Raw genomic sequence first — 13,848 nt, 5'->3', positions numbered from 1 at the left:
CCATCTCAATTTACTCACAGAGTGTGAAACTTGGCATTGTCTAACCCAGGAAGCCATCATTTCTTCTGTTACATGAATGACAGCAAGTGGTGAACCAGATTGATTGTGCCTTCTTCTATGTTTCGTTTCTTGCCTAACACACACACACACACACACATAAACACACAGTTGACAGTGGGATTTGAATCCACCACCCTTCGGTCACTTGACAACCAGCTCTCGCAACTGAGCTACTGCTGCTCTTTTATGGCTTGCCAACCATCGCGGCTCTCAGACAGAAGTCTTGGCTAACTATAATGGGCTGTGGCAAAAATGAGTTTGACACCCCTGACGTAAATAGATAAAGAAATCTTTTTATCTTTTTGGCCTGTCCCATTAGGGGTGGACACCGCATGTCATTTTGTCCACATAAGCCGATCTCTGGCATCTTCTTCCTCTCTAACACCAAAAGCCCTCATGTCAACCTTCTCTTTGGTTTCCCTCTTGCTTTTTTGCCTGGGAGCACCATCCTTATTATCCTTCTACCGATATAGTCACTCTCTCCCACCGAGATGTGTCAAAACCATTGAAGTCTGTACTCTTTGACCCACTCTAATGAGATCATTTATAATCCTATCCACCCTGATGACTCCTCGAGAGATCCTCAACACCTTTATTTCCACCACCTCCAGCTCTGCTTCCTGTTGTCTCTTCAGTACCACCGTCTCTAATCCGTACATCATGGCTGGCCTCACCACTGTATTGTAAACTTTGCCCTCCATCCAAGCAGAGACTCTTCTGTCACATATCACCACCATGCACATATATTCAGTCTTACATGGGCGAATCTTGATTCATCTCTTTTGCAGTGCATGCATCCACCTGTCCAATTGTTCCTCCATCTTCTCCCTGCGTTCACTGCAGATCACAATGTCATCTGCGAACATCATGTTCCAAAGGGATTCCAGTCTAACCTCATCTATCATTGTACCCATTACAACTGCTAACAGGTAGGGGCTCATAGCTGAGCCCTAAAGCAGTCCCACCACCACCTTAAATTATTGTCACGCTTAAATTCTTCTATCACACCTATGGCAAACCTCATCACCGTTCTGCTGCCCTCATACATGTCCTGTACTATTCTACCATACTTCTCTGCCAGTCCAGAATTCTGCATGCAATACCACAGTTCCTCCCTTGGTACTCTGTCATGGGCTTCTTCCACTCATAAAGAATCTTATCTGTAAATATGACTGACACATGCAGGGTCTTTTCCAGAATAACTCAGACCCTTAAGGGGATCAGCCATTTTTTGTCCCCGTAATTACCAGGGACAGATAGTTCATCAAAGAGATATGGCATGAAAAAAAAGTAGAAATATAAACTTAGTGAGACTAAAATGTGAATCTATCAAACCATCGACCTTTCCGATGGTGATCCTCCACTCCCTTAGCCATGTCCCACAAGCTTCGAAAATGGCGATTGAACAGAACATGTCTATCCCGTATTCAAAATAATATTGAGGTATGTTTTTTTTGCCAAATGCGTCAGACTTGTCCAAGAGAGTTCTACAGAGAGGTCTCAACTATTTCACACAAGGATGTACACAGAATAAAGATTTTCGACGGAGCAGGACGCAATGTCAGTGTAATCAATGCAAAAAAAGTTTGACGCCTCACAAACTTCAGTGGAATCGTACTGCGCATGTAAAGCAGGGTGAGTACTTTTTACTTGGAAAGATCACGAGTAATATCATTTTAGTCTTTATAAGTGAGTGGGTGTATTCATTTGACTTGGCTCGTAATCGAACCCAGTGCTCTGTCTTAAATGTCTGATGTGAAACAAATGGGCAAATAGACATTTCTCTTGTCACGACATCGCTCATTTATGTATCCCTAACCTGACGCTTCGGCATAAAACATTACACACTTCATTCAGCAGGTCAGTGATACACTAACAAAGTGAAAGTTGTTCTTCTGCAATGTATAAAGCTCTGATAATAATTCAATTCAACTCAGAGAAGATACTTCTCCCTCACTTACCTTCGAACATACATCTTTGTGTTTGCTGATATTGTCCACATTTAGTTGTATGTGTGGTTTTCCCCAAGCCTGAATCCATCATAGACACTTCCTCAACTGTGTTTTAGGCTTTGGAAAATGAATCAACTGGGCCCCTTGTAACCTAGGAGGATATCTTTCATCAGAATTGCCCGTTCCCCAAGAACATCTGAGGACCATTTTCTTCATAACATTAACTTTTCCAAGCGCACACGACTGACAACCAGCATTGCTTGTGGGACAATACGGCGAGAGCGGCGTGTCAAGCCAAGGGTTAAGACAATGTGCCTATCTGATTGGCTATTATTGTACGAGTGATTGACAGGTCGGAAAGGTCCATTGTCTCCAGTTATTTCTGTGAGATTAGCTTTTTTTAATGTCAGTTCATTGGGTAATAAATCAATGCTGATAAATGGTATCATTACAACCAATGATATGGACTTTTTGTTATTAAAGGTCAACTGTCATTCCTATAAACATTCTAAAATAGATATTTAAATGAAAAATACATATAACATTATTCACTTCAATGTTTATAATAAAAGACAAATATGAGCGGAGAGTGGGTCATCCATGCGCAAAGTTGCGGTAGTGTCATTCGACACCCAAGTGGTCGGCATATTGGCTGCATCTACTGTCCGTGACATGCCCCGGACATTCGCCATTGAAATCATGCATTTTTTCATTTTTCATTTTTCAGTGTTGAATAGGGAAAAAGTGGTGGTATTGCTGTTGTTTTAAGTCATTGTTTCAATGAAAAGAAATTACACTGGATTATTTCAGATCCTTGGAATATAATTTTTTTCTGTGTTTTAGTGAAAGGTAATCCAAAAATTATTGTTTTTATAATTAATAGACCTCCAAGATATAATAGAAAATGTATAGAAGATTTTTCAGAACTGCTGTGAACTATTTATACTGATTACAACTATTTTGTCATAACATGAGGCTTTAACATTCATGTTGACAACAACATGGATATAAAAACCAAAGAACTATTTGTGATACTGGATACATTGGACCTCTCTCAACATATTAAAAGTCCAACTCACACTTAAAGTCATATCTTAGACTGGATAATCTCTAAGAATACTGAGATTCTATCAATTTACATTGAGGAAATGGTTATTTATTTTTTAAAATATGGATTCTTCCAAAATTCACGACAACTTTAATGTCAATTCAGAAAAGGTTCATTAATGAGAGTACTGCCACTACATTTATGGAGACTGAAGCTGTGCCACAAACTCTGAATGCTGAGACGATTGAGAAAATTTCCGATAATTTCACTTAAGAAATCTCAAATACTATGAATGCTGTGGCTCCTGTTAAAACCAAGACCATCCTGAGGTAAACTAAAACACCTTGGAGGAGCACAATGATGGTCAAGCGCCTTAAATCAAAGTGTAGGAAAGCAGAATGCAAGTGGAGAAAAACTAAACTCCAAGTTGACTATGACCTCTACAGTCCATCCATCCATTTTCTTAGCCCCTTATCCTCACAAGGGTTGCGGGGAGTGCTGGAGCCTATCCCAGATGTCAACGGGCAGGAGGCAGGGTACACCCTGAACTGGTTGCCAGCCAATCGCAGGGCACATAGAGACAAACAGCCACACTCACGATCGCACCTAGGGGCAATTTAGAGTGTCCAATTAATGTTGCATGTTTTTTGGATGTGGGAGGGAACTGGAGTGCCCGGAGAAAATTCACGCAGGCACAGGGACAACATGCAAACTCCACACAGGGAGGGCTGGGATTGAACCCAGGTCCTCAGAACTGTGAAGCCAATTCTTTTCAGCTGAACCACTATGTCCCCTGACCTCTACAGTGTCTTTGTAATTTTACCCAAGAGTTAGTTGGGGCTACACAGCAACACTTTTCTGAAATCATCAATAAGAACCTCAACAATACTCGCACTCTGTTTGCTGTGGTTGACAAACTCACAACCCCCCTGAATCAAAACTCAAAACAACTGATAAATGCAATGAGTTTGCTTGCTATTTTTGTAAAAAAAAAAAATACGATCCATCGGGTCAAATATCAGCACAAATCAGCAAAATGTTACAACACTACATCTGAAGCAACCCAGTGAAACCTCTATTACCATGTCAGAATTTGATACAGTCGACCAAAAAACTGTTCTTCAGCTGAAACCATCAAAGTGTTGTCTTTACTCAATACCACCTGACTTTTTCAAAACGATTGTGAAATTAATGGTTGCTGATTTGTAACAAATAATCAATTGCTCACTTCAGTCTGGCGAGTTTCCAAAAGCTCCTAAAGTAGCTGTTGCTCAGAGTCTTCTAAAAAACAGACCACTGGATGCTTCCGTGTTAACAAACTATAGACCCAACTCTAATCCCCCACTTATACCCAAGATTGTTGAGAAAGTTATTTTTAAACAGCAATTTATTGAATTTAAATGGACTTTTTGACCAACTTCAATCAGTTTTCTGAACTTATCACAGTACAGAGTCTGCTCTAATCAAAGTGCTAAATGATATAAGATTGAATACAGATTCAGGAAAAGAGTCAGTTAGCATCTTGTTGGATCGTAGTGTGGCTTTTGAAACTGTAGATCACAATATAATGCTAAACGGGATGGAAACGTGGGTAGGACTAAATGGAACGGTCCTTCAATGGTTTAGGTCCTACATGGAAGAAAGGAGCTACTTTGAAACCATTGGCAGTGCTCAATCTCAAAAAATGTCAATGATGGGGTCCCTTAAGGGTCAGTTCTCGGAACCTTCCTGTTCAGCCCGTAAATGCTACCCTGAGGTGAAATTTTCCATAACTTCAGTTTTGACTATCATAGCTAGATGACACACAGTTATATGTAGCAGCGGCTCCAGATGAATATAGTTCAATCGAGGTGTTGTGTTTCTGTCTATAGCAGATACATAACTAAGTGAGCAAAAATTTCCTTCATCTACACTACAACAAAACTGACATAATTGTTTTAGGCAAAAAAGAAAAAAAGATTACTGTTTGTAAATACCTGGACTCACTATCTTTTAGAAGAAAAAAACAAGTCCAAAACCTTGGTATTCTGATAGTTTCCGACCTGACCTTTAACAGTCATATCAAATCAATTATTAAAACTGCCTTCTACCATCTGAAGAACATATCGAGAGTGAAGGTTTGCTTATATGTGTCAAGCGGAGCAGGAGAAGCTCATCCATGCTTTTATCTCAAGTAGACTTGACTATTGTAATGGTCTTCACAAAGAACATTAAACAAGTGGAGCTTGTTCAGAATGCTGCAGCTCGGGTTGTGACCAGAAAACATTAGTCAGAGCATATAACTCAAATTCTAAAGTGTTTATATTGGATTTCAGTTAGTTTTAGAAAATATTTTAAAATTCTGGTACTGGTCTATAAATCACTCAATGGTTTAGGTCCTGAATACATGAAAGAAATGCTCTTGGAATACAAACCCATTACGGCTTTGAGATCGACTGAATCCAGTCTAATAATGGAGTGAATAGTCCACAGCAAACGTGGTGAATCAGCTTTAAGCTATTATGCTGCAAAAAAACAAACAAACAAACGATGGAATAAGTTGTCAAGAGAGGTGACGTAAGCCCCAAATGTGTTTACACAAACAGATCAAAAACGTCAGCCCCAAGTGTCTTTCAAAGTCAGATCAAAAACTCTTATTTTTTTCTCAAGCGTTTGAGAGTACTTCCACTTTTCAGTGATATATCTTGCACCAATCACAACGCTCTCTGTGTCTGGGATGCTCAAGAACTACTTCATCTAGTTCCCACCAGAATCTCTATTTCACATCTAGGTCACATCATAACTGTGGGGCATAGCCGCTAATCACATTATACTTGACACCCTCAATTTCAAGTTTCACCCCCATCACTCCATCTGATACTCTTTTCACCTCCAAGACATTGTTAGCTAATTCTTCCTTTAAAATACCCCCTATTCCATTTATCTTTCCATCTACACCGTGGTCATTTAAACCCTGCTTCTAAACTTCTAGCCTTACTGCTTTTACAGCTGGTCTGCTGTACTCACAATATGTCAACCTTTCTCCTAATCATCATGTCAACCAACTCCCGAGCTCTTCCTGTCATAGTCCCACCATTCAAAGTCCCCACTCTTTGAATGTAGGGCTCTGCGCTTTCCTCTTCTCTTTCTGCCGTGGAATTCACTCTCCTTCTCTTCTTCGTCTTCGACTCACAGTCGATGAATTTTCACCAACGCCTTGCAGGTTTACAGTGCCGAGGGCAGATGTTGTTAACCATGACAGATTCGGTATTGGACTCTTTATATGGACATTTATATTTTTTTTCCAAAGTTTGAAGCCGGATGGCCTTCCTGATGCAACCCTCTGCATTTATCCGGGCTTGGGATACAATTGTTTTCAGAACTTTTTGTTTGAGTAGTTATTGAAAGAATGTATCCAAGTCATGATGGAAAGCATTACAATAATGTACATGTTTGTTGTACATGTTATATGATACAATGTTTCAACATAGGCAGTAAAGGATTTCTAAAGTAACAAGAATTTGTTTGGAAAATCGGAAGAAGATGGATGGATGGATTTTATTATCTTCAATGAGGCCCAACAATACATTCTTCCATGCAAGTACAATATTCCTTTCAACATTATTGTGAAGAAAATCACATAGTTTTTGCAAAAGAAGAATAACATATGGACAGTACCAAAATAGGTGGACAACTGTTCCTGGGTATTCATTACAAAAGCTGCAGGTCATATCAATATCTTTCTTAAATATTATTGTTTGTATAACATTTAGCTGGATGGAATTCATAGATGTGCTTAAATTATGTTTCTATAACTTTGTTCATTATTAAGGTATCTACTCAGTACGAGTCAGACCTTTTCCCATGGTATAGTATCCACAAACCGATTCCAGTGTGGAATAACAAAGTAGTGTTGTAATATCTATCTGGAACATGGTTCCTATTGATATATATGTCTAATGACTGGATGATTGGATAAACATACTTTCCCTGCAGTCATGTCTTTTGGAGATAAATAACGAAGTTTCTTTCAAGGCTTTGTTAGCTTTTGAAAATCAGACATACACCAAAGGTGATGGCCCCAAACACGTTTGCATACTCTCCAGGAGTTAAGCATTATTAAAGAAAGTCATCATTCGTGAACAAAATACCATCATTGTTGAATGATTGCTTTACCCGTAAGATGTTTGAAATAATATTTATAAAGAGATTTGTGCTTATATATTTTTTTTTAAATTCCAAACCAAATATTACGAGCTGAAAAATGATCGTGCATGCGAGAACATGAAAGAAATGCCTGTCGGTAAAAAGCAGGCATTTAAGCAGTGATTTTATTAACATCATAACTGCTTATAAGAAAAAAAAAATCAATACCATCAAGTTTTGACAATGAAGTGAAAACCACGAACTGCAGAGAAATACGTCACATAAAAACCGGAAAAGGAAAGAGTTTTAATAAGGTCATGTGACCACCGGCATTTGAAAACGTCAAATCTGGTATTCATTATGTTTATGAAGTAGTATAGAATATGTTTTCATTTTTTATATTTCTTATGTGCATTTAAGGCCTGAATGCATGGTGTATTTAAGTTTTCGTCTTCTTTCTTTATTGGAGTTTGGGAACGCATTTCGAGCCACTCGACCAATCAGGTGCTGCAATAGTTTGATCCAACCAATCGGCTGACAGTGCGGTAGGATTTAAACCAACACAGTCGTCTCAGTGTAGTGTGAGTTGTTGAGCATCGTGCAACGCAGACTTCTTAGTATAACTCTGTGTCGGTCTGAAGCAACGAACGTTTAAGAATGGCTCTTCGTGTTACAAGGGTAAGTACTTTACACCGTCTGGCTATTTGTTGTAACTCATGTATCTGGTTGCAGCGATGTAAACGCAAGCGTTACGGGTTTGTGTTCGTGATTCACTAGCTTGAACTGCTGTGCAGCGCTTCTACTTACTTATGTCGTCGCTACGGTGGGAATGAATCACATTTTTTTTCCTTCTCTCCTCCCCCCCTTCCAACCCAGAACCGCTTGGCTTCCTCAAGAACTAATCTAGCTGGAAAGACATGTACAGGTACTGGGCCAGCACTCAAGACGCGAGCCGCCCTTGAGGAAATTGGGAACGTCCCAGCTACCAGAGAGCCACAGAAGAAGGTACTTTTGTTTATCAAAATACTGGGAATAACTTTTAAGCGAGCAACTTTCAAAAAAGTTTAGCATTACAGTAGCCGTGGCTTTTGGGGCAGCTGTAATCACGATCCTGCAGCCATTTTATAACACCCACGCATCCTCTTTAAAAAAAAAAAAAAAAAAAAATTCAAAGCCTGCCACAGTAGACTTTGCTTAGTAATGTTTTTATTTAATTGATGCCCTTCTTGTCTCCACCCCCCCCTTTTTTTTTTCCCCCAAGACAATCAAGAAGGTCCAGCCTGTTAAAAAGACAAAGGCTCCTGTTGTGGTTGAAAAGGCAGAGTCCAAACTTAAAGATGTTCCTGTGGTACAGGTTAGTTATTTTATCAAAGGTAGCTAATGGAGGAAAAGTGCTTGAGCACATTTTCCTGTCACTGTTGCAGGCTGAACCTGAGCTTCAGCCTGAGCCCTTGTCCCCAAGTCCAATGGAGACTTCAGGCTGTGAGCCAGCTGATTTGTGCCAGGCATTTTCTGATGTCATTCTGCACAGTGCTGTCAGGGATGTGGATGCCGACGACTACGACAATCCGATGCTCTGCAGTGAATATGTGATAAATATATACAAGTACATGCGTCAACTGGAGGTGAGAAATGTGCTGATTCTTGCTAATGAGTCTGGAAATCCTTTACTTCTGTGCCTCATTAGTTTCAATTCTTTGCACCTTTAGGGACTGAGTCAGTCTTCTGAAGTTTCTATGTAGAGTACAAGGGTGTTAATGCTTTGGTATTCATGCAGTTTTAATTTGTCCTAAAATCCTACTATATAAAGGTGATATACTTTAGTTTGCATACAGTGAAACACATCTTGCAAATGTAAAGTGTCTCATCTTCAGGCTGAGCAGAATGTTAGAGAAAATTACCTCCAAGGCCAGGAAGTGACTGGCAACATGCGGGCCATACTTCTTGACTGGCTAGTTCAAGTATCCCTCAAGTTCCGCCTGCTGCAGGAAACTGTGTACATGACTGTGGGAATAATTGACCGATTTCTTCAGGTAAGTCCTCATCATGGTGCACTTGCCTCAAGAAACTCAAAATGTGACGGTAACGATTGGTTTTCCACTCTCGAAGGATAATCCAGTCTCAAAGAAACAGCTGCAGCTCGTTGGTGTTACTGCCATGTTTCTGGCTTGCAAATATGAGGAAATGTATCCACCAGAGATCTCAGACTTTGCCTTTGTGACAGACCGGGCATACACCACTGCCCAAATTAGAGAGATGGAAATGACCATCCTGCGCGTGCTGAAATTTCAACTCGGCCGCCCACTTCCCCTGCATTTCCTTCGACGGGCCTCAAAGATTCATGAAGTTTGTTGCTAAAATTACATTCCCCCCCAACCCTTCTGTGGGCTGAAACATTAAACTGTCTTTCATGTCTTCAAAGGTAACTACGGAGCAACACACCCTGGCTAAATACTTGCTTGAGTTAACCATGGTCGACTATGAAATGGCTCATTACCCTCCTTCATTGGTGGCCAGTGCAGCTATGGCGCTTACGCTCAAGCTCTTGGATGCTGGTGAATGGGTAAGTGTTGTACACCAATGACTGTTTACTTAATCTTTTTATAAAGACAAATTGTCATATCACATTAGGGGGTGGGGGACAGCTGCCAAATGTTGTGACTGGTTTGTGGTTTTGGTATTGAAACAGAATGCTTGCTGTTACAAGGTTAACTCAAAACACTTACAAATTGAAGCTCTAATGGTGATGGAATGAGTGGTTAAAGTAAGCAAAATGCATAATTGTCATTGAAATTTAGGCATTAGGTGAATTGCTATAGTTCAGTAATCCGGGGAAAAACTTCAAAGGTTTCAATTGGATGTCTCATTTACTCATGAGATGACCCATTGCAACCAGAAATGGTACGCTTTCAAACATAAATTAGGATGGCAGTCAAAGTGACAGACAAGCCTTCCAAAATGCTCACTTTTGGCACGAGAATCTATGCACAATGTTTGTATGTAGTGATCAGAAAATCCAATCTTGCACTCATCCTATCCAGCAGTGGTAAATTGCCTGTTGCTACTTTATTGACTGCTGGATGTCAAAAGAATAAAGCAGCACTAATTTCTCAAATCAGGAAAGCCTTCTACCAATGAACAATGCACACCACCATTTTGCTGCAACCCATATGCTCAAAATATTGGGAACTATATGAATTTCTATTTTGCTGGGTTTGTACTTGTATTTTTCAAAATTCTGTGCATGTACTGATGTATCACAGGACACTTGTCCTGGTCCCTCAACCAACCAAAAGACTCATTGGCATAACATTTTAATAGTTGATAAAGCTTATGAGTCTTAAACTATTTTACACTGTTCAATCACACTTTCCATTACATAGTTGTGGTAAAGATTACACATCCTTGGCCAAGACTTCAAAAGAACCATCTGGAAAAATATCAATTGTAGCTACCTTTTGTGCATCATTGACTTGGTCCAGTTCTGATGCCTCCTGCATTCATGAATAGTGATCCCATCTTCCCACCACAGCATGCCATCCATGGTGTTTATGGAAACTTTTTTTTTTTTTCGTCCCCCAATCCACACCTAAATATAATGTGCTCTGACTTTTTGAGACATTACAGTGTATATTCCTTTTGTTATGCCAAACTTAACTAGGTTAAGCATGTTTTCAGTTTAACCACAGTTGCAAATACAGTAAGTGGTACTGCTTGCCCCTGCACAATTCGTGACTAGCTGCATTCCCTGAGTGAGCCTGCATAGAAGTTTGTTGTATATTGATTACAGTTCTTAACCCGTAGTTTTCTAAAAGGAATTGATAAGTGGCCAAATCTGGTTTGTCATCTAAAAGCCCATCTGTATACATTTTATTTTACATACTTTGCTAACTTCAGACAGTGTGGCTCAAACCTGGAAATATATTCAGTGAAGGGTTTGATTTTTAGCTATAAAAAATGACTGCAGACTAATTGGTCACTCAGGGAAAACTTTTGTAAAACCTCACACTGCAGCAGCTAAATTAGGTTGATTTAAATTTTCTTACCAACCATAACATTTAAAAAAAAAAAAAATGGAAATTGTGTCACATTTAGCATTGTAGCAATTTGTGTGCAATGTGAAGACTCTACATATCCAGTTGTGACTACAAATGAGTATTCATCCATTTTCCTAGCCGCTTATCCTCACAAGGAGTGCTGGCAGGGTACACCCTGAACTGGTTGCCAGCCAATCTCAGGGCACATGGAGACAAACAGCCACACTCGCAATCACACCTAAGGGGGTATCTAGTGTCCAATTAATGGCACACTAGTATGAATTTGAAATTTAGAGACTCGGTGTGAAGGCTGTGCATTTTAATTGAACACACATGGGAACTGTTCTGCGGGATGCTGAGCTTAATTGTACCATGTCTAAGGTTTGGTCTGCTTGTCATTTTGCTGGCATAGATTTATTAAATCTATTTGACACTCACTTGTTTTGACTCTGTAGGATGCAACTCTGCAGCACTACATGGACTACACCCCAGACGCTTTGATACCTGTCATGGCCCACATTGCCAAGAATGTTGTGAAAGTGAATGAAGGCCAAACTAAGCATATGGTAAGAGGCTGCACCATGTCTGTCTTTACTTTAGAGTACATTTTTGAGTAATTTTGGCTTTCCTTTACAGGCTGTCAAGACAAAGTACTCATCTTTAAAGTATAAGAGAATTGCAACAATCTCACAGCTAAAGTCTTCTGTAGTGAAAGATCTTGCAAAGTAGCTCAAACAGTGAGTTTAAACTTGTGAAACTTTTTGTACAGATTTGACCTTGTTTCTCAACCCAAAGCTTTTAAACCTTATTTTAAGTCTTTTAACTCTTAAATTCTTAATCTTGACATGGATATCATTTAATCTGTCAAATGCTACTTTTGGTAATGATCCCAAATTGTTTGCAACTTACCTTTTTTTTGCCCAACAAGACCAGATTTTTGATGCCCTTTTCTGCTCTTCAAGTTATGTAAATTTACAGCAAGTTGTGTACATTCTTGAATGTGTTTGCAATTAAATGTTTTGACCAGAAGTTCTAGTCTACAATTTTCTCCCCTGATGAGGTTGCAGTAACATGTGATATTAGTTTCCTGCCAGCAGAGGGTACTCTTTACTATGAAAGCTTGTCATATTTAATGTCTTTACAATTTTTTTTAATACATTCAGTCACTCACTAATGGTAAATTCGAAGTCAGTTTTCAGGATTAAAAAAATCCAACCCACTTTGCGTTTATGATTTATGTACGATGTTTGTTTGCAAACTGCTCGTTAAGCTGTGCTTAACTAAAGTCTTAAGATGAACACATGGCTCAATTTTTGTTTAAAAAAAAAAAAAAAATTGCAACTTAACATCTTGTAATTATATACTGCCGAACTAAAATCACAATTGCCTGATTTTTAAAATGATCGTACTATGCAATTACTAAATTCCCTTGGTGCAGGTGAAATTTAAGACTTGGTCTATGTACAGTAGAATGCAATTGTGCTATATAAGATAATGGACTATGCTGATAGCTGTATCTCCAGTCACAGCTGGGACCCTGGTGGTACCATTTTTGACCCCTGATGCTACCATGCCCTAGAGGGCCCCCAGGGGCCATCCAGAGTAGGAGCACCTGCTGTATACATGAGCTAAGTCAGTGCTCATCATTCCCTAATCTCCTTGCTAATGGCTTGAAGGCAATTTTGTCTGAGACCTGCTACTGATTTAGGGAGTCAGTTAAAATGAGATCATCCAACACCACAGTTTATAGACTTTTCATATAAAATGAAGCACTATGACAAACTGACTTAACTATGCATTGAACCATCTGTTGTGTTACAGATTTGCAAGTTGGTTCATTTTTGTTTTGTCCTGAAAAGCAAAATGTTCACTTACTGATAAGAGATTTCATGCTTGGTTGCTGAAGTCATGACTTTGACAACTTTGAGTCCTCTTTAGCTGTTCTCCAAACCGTACATTTGCAGCTGCTTCACTTTCCCCATGCTCACTTGAAAATGTTCAACGCAAATGATGTAGATGTCGCTGTAACCTTAAATATTTTCCTTTCTGCTTGTCCACCTTTTTTTTTTTTCATGGTGCAACTTAATTGATTTAGAGGTGGTAGGGGCTCTAGATTCTCTGCAGAAATTGTGGAATTTCTCTCAAAAGGAATTTTTTTTATAAACCTGGGTTTTAATGCATTCACGGTTGGTGCTGTCATCTCTGTTGGCAACTTATTGCATTTTTATAATATGCCACATAATGGCTAAATGCTGCTTCACCATGTTTGCTTTGGACTCTTTACGATTTGACCTGAGTCTTTATCTTGGAGCCCTACTGCGTTTATATATTCAATTAGCATTTCTTTTATGTATTCAAGACCAAAAGCATAGTGATTTATAGCTGAACTTTCAAAACTCTCCTATCTGGTGAATACTTCAAGTCCCATCGCGAAGGCTATTAACTTAACAGATTTCAAAATCTTCATGTGAAGAAATTGACTGTGCTTGGCTTATATAAGGCTAGATGCAATATGCTTATTCAATATATTCTACCAATCTTGAAATCCCCCTTTTTAAAGATGGCAAATGCTCTATCTTCCTTGACAAGTTTCCAAATCAATGTTTTGGATCGTGGTAAATTTGTA

General features: G+C 39.2%; 1 protein-coding gene across 1 annotated transcript; it reads left to right on the top strand.

The window, feature by feature from the left end:
- Positions 1-7,714: 7,714 nt before the first annotated feature.
- On the top strand, positions 7,715-12,251 carry ccnb1 (cyclin B1). The gene is made up of 9 exons (XM_061801994.1): positions 7,715-7,863; positions 8,062-8,190; positions 8,447-8,539; positions 8,610-8,810; positions 9,060-9,218; positions 9,295-9,531; positions 9,608-9,748; positions 11,678-11,788; positions 11,859-12,251. The coding sequence occupies exons 1-9, from the start codon at positions 7,843-7,845 to the stop codon at positions 11,949-11,951; spliced, it is 1,185 nt and encodes a 394-aa protein (XP_061657978.1). The 5' UTR covers positions 7,715-7,842; the 3' UTR covers positions 11,952-12,251.
- The last annotated feature ends 1,597 nt before the right edge of the window (positions 12,252-13,848 follow it).

Source organism: Syngnathoides biaculeatus, chromosome 17, assembly GCF_019802595.1.
Source record: "Syngnathoides biaculeatus isolate LvHL_M chromosome 17, ASM1980259v1, whole genome shotgun sequence".
Lineage (NCBI taxonomy): Eukaryota > Metazoa > Chordata > Actinopteri > Syngnathiformes > Syngnathidae > Syngnathoides > Syngnathoides biaculeatus.
Note: the sequence above shows the minus strand (reverse complement) of the source record. Positions and strands in the feature narration are given on the sequence as shown.

Excerpts from the sequence above, each read along its gene's own strand:
- ccnb1 (XM_061801994.1), top strand. The coding sequence starts at position 7,843 with ATGGCTCTTCGTGTTACAAGG. Across the intron at positions 8,540-8,609 it reads AAGATGTTCCTGTGGTACAG|GCTGAACCTGAGCTTCAGCC; the intron begins GTTAGTTATTTT and ends TCACTGTTGCAG. Across the intron at positions 8,811-9,059 it reads AGTACATGCGTCAACTGGAG|GCTGAGCAGAATGTTAGAGA; the intron begins GTGAGAAATGTG and ends TCTCATCTTCAG.